The sequence below is a fragment of the Lagenorhynchus albirostris genome, chromosome 3 (assembly GCF_949774975.1).
Source record: "Lagenorhynchus albirostris chromosome 3, mLagAlb1.1, whole genome shotgun sequence".
NCBI lineage: Eukaryota > Metazoa > Chordata > Mammalia > Artiodactyla > Delphinidae > Lagenorhynchus > Lagenorhynchus albirostris.
In genome coordinates, this window is record NC_083097.1 from 123,679,994 (window position 1) to 123,688,614 (window position 8,621).

An 8,621-nucleotide genomic window follows, 5' to 3' on the forward strand; every position below is an offset into this window, starting at 1 on the left:
AGGGTTTCACTGTGAAGGAGATACAAAGAATGTGACTGACATCTGGGAGGAAAAAAGAACCAATAGAAATTTTGTAGTAAAATCATTTTCTGAAAATTATTTGCAGCTTAGATTGCACCACTAAGGAAATAGATCTTAATATCTTAATGTAAATCATGAGAATGAGTATACGAAAAGATGAAGAACTACCCCTGAGTAACAGTGAAAAAATGTGAAGATGATAATACTTTGAAATGGAAAAAATTATTTATTAATTGGAGAGAGAATCAATTTCGTTAGTGGAAATGTTTTATGGAGAAAAATTTCAACTCGATCACGTAAATAGTAAGCATTTATTGAGGGTTTAATTTACTACGTATGAGTCAGGCGATTTTTTAAAGGCTTTACACCTATCAGTACATTTAACCTCCTAGGCAGCTCTATGATGTAGCTAGTATTTGTTGCACCTGAATTTCTGATGAGAAAAATGGGGAACAGGCTCTACATAAGCACAACATAAAGAAGGCTGATCAGAGTCCAGTGTGGGCCAGGAGCCAGGTCAGGTCAGATCCCAGGTCTCCTAGTTTGCTCTGAAACCTTGGGCAAGCTGGGGCCCCTGACTCAGCCTCAGCCTCATGTGTAAACTAGAATTGGTGATATCCTTCTCATATGATTGTTGCGAGGACTGACTTCCATAATGTAGCAAAAGTCCTTTGGAAAGGCTGGAACACACGGGAGGTTAATACTTATTAATACATGGTAGATACTAGATATTAATTTTGATGAACATTATAGCATATATTAACATTATATCATGCAATGATATACTAATACCAACAAAAACATAAATCTAAATACCCATATTATGGTAGTAAGACGAATGTTACTATTATTACATTATCAAGACCATAGCAACGATTTTCCTAATAGAAAGAGATGTTCAAAGATAACATTTTCCTCAAGATGTCTTGAGTTCCCTGGTGCCATCTAATCTTAACTGGGAAGATACCTGGATTATGTGTACGAAGGACTAGGGGGATGGGGTGGGACAGGGCCAGGGGGTGAGCACTGAACAGAGCTTTGAATGGTACACTTCCCATATCCCTTTTACCCCAGAGGTGTTTTCCAAAAAATAAAATAAAATAAATAAAGATCATTAGGAAAATTTAATCCGGCTGGGGAAAGCTTCCACTATGACAGAAGGAAGAAAATTCATGACTAGCCCTCCCAGGCCTCACATTATGATTTCTTCTTCTGTCTTCATTCTGTTCTGGCCTTTGAAAAATGCCACTGTAAGTTCTGCCAAGATAAAGAGGGTGGTGTTTGAGCTTTAATGTGACCTTAGAAATCTAGGATTAAACATTGGACAGCCTGTCGAAGATAAGGAGAATTGAGAGGTTATCAAGACAAGACAAGTTAGCAAAAGGTTCAGCTTGGATTATCTGCATCGAATGTTGCTGGAGATCTAACTCATGGTAGGCAGGCAGGGATTTTCATGGGCACTGAGTAACTCTCCAACAGGAGATGTGAAGAGGGAAAGGCTGCCGCCACAGGAACGTGACCCATAAGGGAGACTTTTTATACAGCCTGGGGAAGTAATAAAAGCTTCTCTCTTTCCATTTCTTGCTTTTAGCTACTTAGGCTTCCTGAAAATAAAACTAAATTTGCAGAAAGCAAGAAATACTGGATGCCCAGTGTGGTCCCTGAACCTGGAAGCTCTAGAGTACTAGCCTGAGGATAGAGAAGGTTGGCTGGTTTTCTGAGAGTGCCCTGGAGGCAACAGAGTGCGGTGGAATAAGACAGCATTACCTTGATCACCGCCTTGGAGAAGATGGGAATTCCCATTTTGGCTGCTCGACTAGTTGTGTCACTGGGAGCAAATGAGTTACATGGTTAGAACTCATTTTCTTTCTCAGTGAAATCAGAATAGTATCGCATGCTGCCTTTGTCCCAGGCTCTCTGTGAGGACTGCTTTGTAGGCTGAAGGGCTGTCCAAGGTGGCAACTGCTGTCTGGAGCCGACTCCTCCCAGAGCCTGCATCCCAGGCCTGTTGCCCCCCTGCCCCTACCCTTGGAGCCCTGTCCTCTGCTCCTGCTTCATCCCCTCTGTGCCTGTGGGGTTCACCCTAGCTGCAGGCTGCCTCTGAGGGAGAAGACCAAACCCTGGGGAATCGGGTGGGTGGATTTCACATCTCACAGCAATCCCTGGTGTGCTTACACACCCTGATCAGCGGATCATGGTGTCCAAGGAGCAGACAGACAGGGAAATACCATGGCTTAATGGCTCAGTGCTGCTCTAAGAAAAACAGACCTGGGTGGAAATACTTTCTCCACCCAGGCTTGGGGATGCCCACCTAAATAAATACTATAATGTACTTATCCCTTGGGGTGGTTGGGAATGTTTTAAAAAGAACCATGGAAATTCATTCAACAAGTAGGACATGTCTCCTACATGCCCGGCAGCACTGCAAGCTCTGGGGATACCTTACTTAGGGGATCCCTTAAGCAGACATGGTCTCTTACCCATAGAAGCATATATTTCATTGGGGTGGGGGCAGCAGGCAATAAACAAGCAAATAAACGAATAACATAACTTCAGACAGTACAGAGCCCGGTGATTAAAGTATTACAGGGCGATGTGATAGAGTACATGGAACTAGGGGAACAGTGTCATCTAACTCGGTGGTCAGGGAAGGGTCCCGAAGAGCTAAAGCAGTTTCCTTTCCTAACCAATCTCGACCGTTTTGCAAGGACCTTAGCTCTTTTATCTTGTCTACAATCTGCTCGTTTTATAGATGCACAAGTGCAGGCCAGAAATGACAAGATCATCCAGCATAAAGACCTCACCCTGGGCTTCCCTGGTGGCGCAGGTGGTTAAGAATCCGCCTGCCAATGCATGGGACACAGGTTTGAGCCCTGGTCTGGGAAGATCCCACATGCTGCGGAGCAACTAAGCCCGTGTGCCACAACTACTGAGCCTGTGTTCTAGAGTCCACGAACCACAACTACTGAAGCCCATGTGCCTAGAGCCCATGCTCCCCAACAAGAGAAGCCACTGCAATGAGAACCCTGTGCACCGCAACAGAGTAGCCCCCACTCGCCGCAACTAGAGAAAGCCCGTGCAGAGCAACGAAGACCCAACGCGGCCAAAAAAATAAGAAAATAATAAATAAATTAATTAACTAAAGAAAAAGACCCCGCCTTGTGTTCTTTCCTATCCACCACAGGCTCTTCACAGTTACATCCTCTTGGCCCTTATGCCTGGAGTCCAGTCAAAATGACCTACCTATCTGCATGGTTATTCCTATCAGCGATTGGCAAATCTTTTAGATAATTTCTACTCACCAGAAGTTGACTGTATCTAGTATTTTTGTTTCATTTCCCTGCAGTGGAAATGCAGGCATCTATGGGAGAAGGATAGGGGTATGTTCCCACTCCCTCTCCCACTTTGTTTCTCCATTTGAAATTTTGCACAATAGTGTAAAGAAAAGTTCTTACATCCTCTCTTCCTCTGCCTAAACTTTTCAGTATTTTCCAGACCTTCACATATTTTAAGCATAGGCTTTGCAAGACATGGAAACAACCTAAGTGTCCACTGATGTAAAATGGATAAAGAAAATGTGATATATCACACATACACACACACACACACACACACACACACAAAATATTATTCAGCCATAAAAAGGAAGGAAATTCTGTCATTTGCAACATTATGCCAAGTGAAATAAGTCAGACAGAGGAAGACAGATGCTGTGTGGAATCTAAAAAAAAAAAATTAGAGCTCATAGATACAGGGAACGGACTGGCGGTTGTGGCCAGAGGCAGGATGTAGGAGATGGGAGAAGTGGGCGAGGGGGGTCAAAAGGTACAAACTTCCAGTTATACAATAAGTAAGTTCTGAGGATGTAATGTACAGCATGGCAACTATAGTTAACAATCCTGTTAACAATATTTGAAGGTTGCAAGGAGAGTATATCTTAGAGGTTCTGATCACAAGAAAACAAAACTTTGTAACTATGTGAGGTGACTGATACTGACTAGATTTATTGTGTAATCATTTCACAATTTATACATATATCAAATCATTATGTTGTATACCTAAAACAAATACAATGTGATATGTCAATTATATCTCAATAAAACTGGGGAAAAAACATATTTCAAAAAAGGAGCATTGGCTTGGGAGGAGAGAGAAGGGGAGTTAAAGACTCAGCTCTGTCACCGACTAGCATGTGACTCTGGGTGAATTGCTTAACCTCACCAAGCCTCGGTTTCCTCATCTGTAAAATGTGGATCACAACAATGCCCACCTCAGAGAATGGTAGTGAGGATGAAGTGAGATGACTGAATTATAACACAACATGTTTGACACTAACTCCTCAAAAAATAACACACTTAGGAAGTAAACATGACTATTATCCTATATGACAGATGAGGGAAGGAAGATGCAGAGGGATTTCATAACCTGCTCAGGGTCACTCAGGCGCTAAGGGAAAGAGCTGGGATTATGTCAGGAGGAAATGCAGTTCTTACGGTGTGGGACAGAGAGTAAACATTCAAAACAGTCCAGCATTTGTGACTCTGCTCTACTACAATGTGTTCTGCAAATGTCAATGGGATGATTTGTCTTTCTGGAAAAATGAGTAATGCCCCATTGCTCCAAAGGTTTCTGCTCTTTAACTAGTCCATTCCCCAGTGGCTAAACTGTCATTTTATCATCATAGCCTTGGAGCCAAACTGAGAGTGTGAATTCACATGTTGGCATTGTTCATATTCTCTCTCTTAAAGCTTGGGCCTTTGGAAACACAATCGTATTTATTTTAATAAAACTGCTTTATGGCTTGTTTGCCCTCTAAATTCCCTTTGCTCTTTGGGGAAAGCTGCTGACAGGCAGTGAGGCTTTGCTGTGGCCCCTGTGCTGGGATTGTAATTAAGGACCGCGGAGAGGGAGACTGGGGAGGGGGCAGCAGAGGGGACAATAGGGCAGTGCTTTTATTCCAGGGTCTGGTTTCTCGTCTCTTGTCAGAGGCAAGGGAGATTACCCCTGACCTGCTGGCTTAGACACCAGGGCCAGGCCCTGGATAAACAGGCAGGATAAACAGCTCTGTCCGTGGTCAAGAGTTACTCCTTTTAAAAGGCTTGAATGAAAAAAAAAAAAAAAAGCTTGAATGTGTGGAAAATGGCAGGGTGGGGTCTGTCGGGCCTCTGCCTCTTTAAAATCTCATGAGTTTGCTCTCTGTAAATCAGCAGCAGGTTATAGTTGCCGGTCTTTAGACGGATAGGTTTCTTCCCGTGAAGGTAGTTTGTCATTCTGTTGTTACTACAATTAAAGGACTCTGCCGGGCTTCCCTGGTGGCGCAGTGGTTGAGAGTCCGCTTGCCGATGCAGGGGACACGGGTTCGTGCCCCAGTCTGGGAGGATCCCACATGCCGCGGAGCGGCTGAGCCTGTGGGCCATGGCCACTGAGCCTGTGCATCCGGAGCCTTGCTCCGCAACGGGAGAGGCCACAACAGTGAGAGGCCCATGTACCGCAAAAAAAAAAAGGAGTCTGCCTCCCTTGAAATGTTATGTTGCCCCAGGGAAAGTTAAAACCAATGAAATGTTTATAGGTTGTCAACCTGGAAGGAATCGTGGAGTGGAGTGTTTGTCAACATGAAGGCAGAGAGCCACCTCCATGGGGACTGTCTGGACTGTTTGCTGGAATTGCCGTCCTGAACCTTAACCCACCTACTTTATCACAATCCTTGGGTTGTGGGCCCAGGGATCTCAATTTTTAATAAGTTCCCTCAGGTTATTCTAACGCCCAGTGATGCTTGAGGGACACAGATATGGAGAAACAGATTCAGTCACTGAATTACAGATCGAGATACTGAAACACTGAAATTTGTCCCCAAGGAGAGATAAAGACAATATTCTGGTTTTCTGACTCTTACACAAAAGTTTTTGGGTTTTGTTTGTTTGTTTTCATTTCGGGACATCCCAGTCCTTTTAGCTTCGTGGAAACTATAATATCCTTCACAAACTTTACATTGGGGTCTGGTTATCCAAGGTCAAGGCTTAGCTGAGACGGGAGGCCAGGAGCTTTGGCCAATCCAAGCTTTATTATTGCTCAAACCAGGAGAAATAGATTTGGGTGAAAATAACTAATTAAAATGTAATAGCAACGTCAAGGAAGAAGAGGTAGATTAAAAAGAATAAGGATATCTGTTGGTTTGTGATCTATAGCTTGACCAAGAACGTTTCCTTACTACACAAGGCTCTATCTCTTTAAGGCAACTTTATGCTGACATGGCTGTCTCTAGTTTGCAAAAATGTCTTATGCCTGTCACATATTTCAAAATGCTTTCCTGTCCGTGACCCTGTTTGATATCCATACCACTCTAGTAAGATAAGTGTTAGCATATTCATTTAAGGGATGAGATTCAGAGAATTAAAGAGACTTTCTTAAGTCTAGATAGCAACTGACTCAAGCATACAGCATTTTAGAAGGGATATTACCATGCATTTTTTTTTCAGAGTTTGCTATGTGCCAGGCAGCTCTCTGAGCCTCTGACGTGAATTTTCTCATGTACTCCTCATGACTCCTTTTTGTACTTGTCTAACTTAAACCTCATCCCAGCTCAACAGGAAAACAGTATGTGACTGATGAAGAAGCTAAGGTATAGTGAAGAAATCACCTCTTGGTCATGTCATTCATCTACTCATTTAACAAATATATGTTGAGCTTTTCAGTTCTGGACATTTATTTAGGCTCTAGGAATAGAGACGTAAGATGAGACTCTGTTGTCATAGAGATTACACTTGACTGGGGAGAGAGAACCACTAAACAAGTTGAATACATAAACATAGAAATTGCTCTGAGATGAATCAAGAAGAGGCAGGCCTTAAGCAGTATGTGGGCCCAGGAAGTGCTCTGTTTTGGACACTGTGGTCAGATGCTTGTACTAGGGCTGACACTTGAAGTTGGTGAGGAAGGAGCATGCCGCTGACTGGGGAAGAACAAGGGCAAAGGCCCAAATGTGATGGGCATATGTCTCCTGGTCCAGCGAAGAGGCTGAAGCAGAGTGATCTGGGGGACAGCAGTGGGAGATGGGTCTGGGAGACAGCTGGAGGGAGAGTCCTCAGTGGTGGGGAAAGTCCTGACTGAGAGGCAGGAAGCCGTTGCAGGGTTCTGAGCAGTGGAGTGACACCAGGGACACATCTGAGAAATGCCACAGGGGAAATGACTACAGAGGGCAAGGGTGGAACCTACCCAAGGCCGTATGCCTATGAAGTGTCCAGAGGTGTAGGTGGGGACAGGTGTGGTCTCCATTTTTACATCTGGCCCCCTGGGGAGGCAGAGCTCAGCCCCACAGGCAGGTTTTTCTCATGTTCTGTGTATCCTGTGGTCAACTTCCTCCTGCCACACACAGGGAATCTCCCTCTGTCCAGGGGTTGTTGCCCTTTCTGGCAACCAGCAGACAGAGGCCCACTGAGGCAGGCCAGCGGGCAGAGCTGGCCCAGAGCCTCCCAGGCTGCAGCCTTGGGGAGCCCCACTCACCTTGGACTTCTCTTGATGTAGCTCTATCTGGATGTCTGTGAGCTTGGTCCTGAGGTCTTCGTTGGCAGCTTGAAGGGCGACAATGAGCGCCTCGGGCTTCTCGCCCTTATTTCGCCCTTTCTTGGACATTGTTCCTCTCTGAATGGAGTCTGTTGGTGTTTAATTCCTCTCAAGCAGGGGCTGCCATGTTACTGCTGCTTCTCCCGGGTGCGATGGCTCAGCAGCTACTGCGTGCTGCCCCTCGGGAAGGTCTCCTCAGCCGCTGTCCTAGAAGCCCTGGGAGAGGCAGAGACAGTAGTTACCGCTGTGACCAAGACCTGGGCCACGTGCCCGTCAGGCACGCAGCCTGAGCCGCCTGCGCGAGCCTCCTCCCTAGGGCTCCTGTCCACTTGGTGCTTCAATTTAGGGCCGGCTTTCTAAAGGGCGAGTTTGGTCATGTCAACGCCCTGCTTAAAACCCTTCAAAGACCTATGAAGACATATATGAGTATACCTTTCACACCTCAGAGTGCTCCTTATGCCTGAACCTGCCCATTCTCCTAGCCTCACCTCCTCCACATCACTCACTTATACACTGGCCGTAAGGAATGTCTTTTTCTGATTCTTCCTCTCTTCGCATAAGGACTTTTCATTTTTCTCCATCCTCTGCCCAGCCTGCTCACATGGTCCTCCCCGTATCCTCATCCTCACATGCTGCCACACAGACAGGTTAGTCTGACTAACCTTTATGACTCCATCAGGTCTCAGCTGGCATATCAGTTCCTCCTCGAAGCCTCCCACCTTACCCCCAGGTTAATACATGCCCTTGTTATTCAAGTGCGGTCACCTCCATAATCTGTAAGCTTTGTAAGAGCAGGAATGTGTTGTTTGTATTTACAACTTGCTTCTCAGGGTCCATCACAAGACCTGGGACATACCAGGCACTTAATTAGTATTTGTGAAAGGAAGTCACCTATATGATGACCTATGGTCGCCCTACAGAGAGACCCAACTTTAAGAAAATCTGATATATAAAGATCTAGAATTATACAGTGGATAAACTGGGAGAAGTGGGGATTAATTATGCTGAGTTAATTGGGTCACTCACTTACTCATTTAGTC

At 45.0% G+C, this 8,621-nt stretch overlaps 1 protein-coding gene across 2 annotated transcripts in view; it reads right to left on the bottom strand.

The window, feature by feature from the left end:
* JAKMIP2 (janus kinase and microtubule interacting protein 2) overlaps positions 1-7,650 on the bottom strand; it is a 53,854-nt gene extending 46,204 nt beyond the window's left edge. For both annotated transcript variants that reach the window (XM_060146465.1, XM_060146464.1), the window contains exon 1: positions 7,522-7,650. In XM_060146465.1, the coding sequence (XP_060002448.1) occupies positions 7,522-7,650 (129 nt within the window). The remainder of the gene's footprint in view (positions 1-7,521) is intronic.
* Positions 7,651-8,621: the final 971 nt, after the last annotated feature.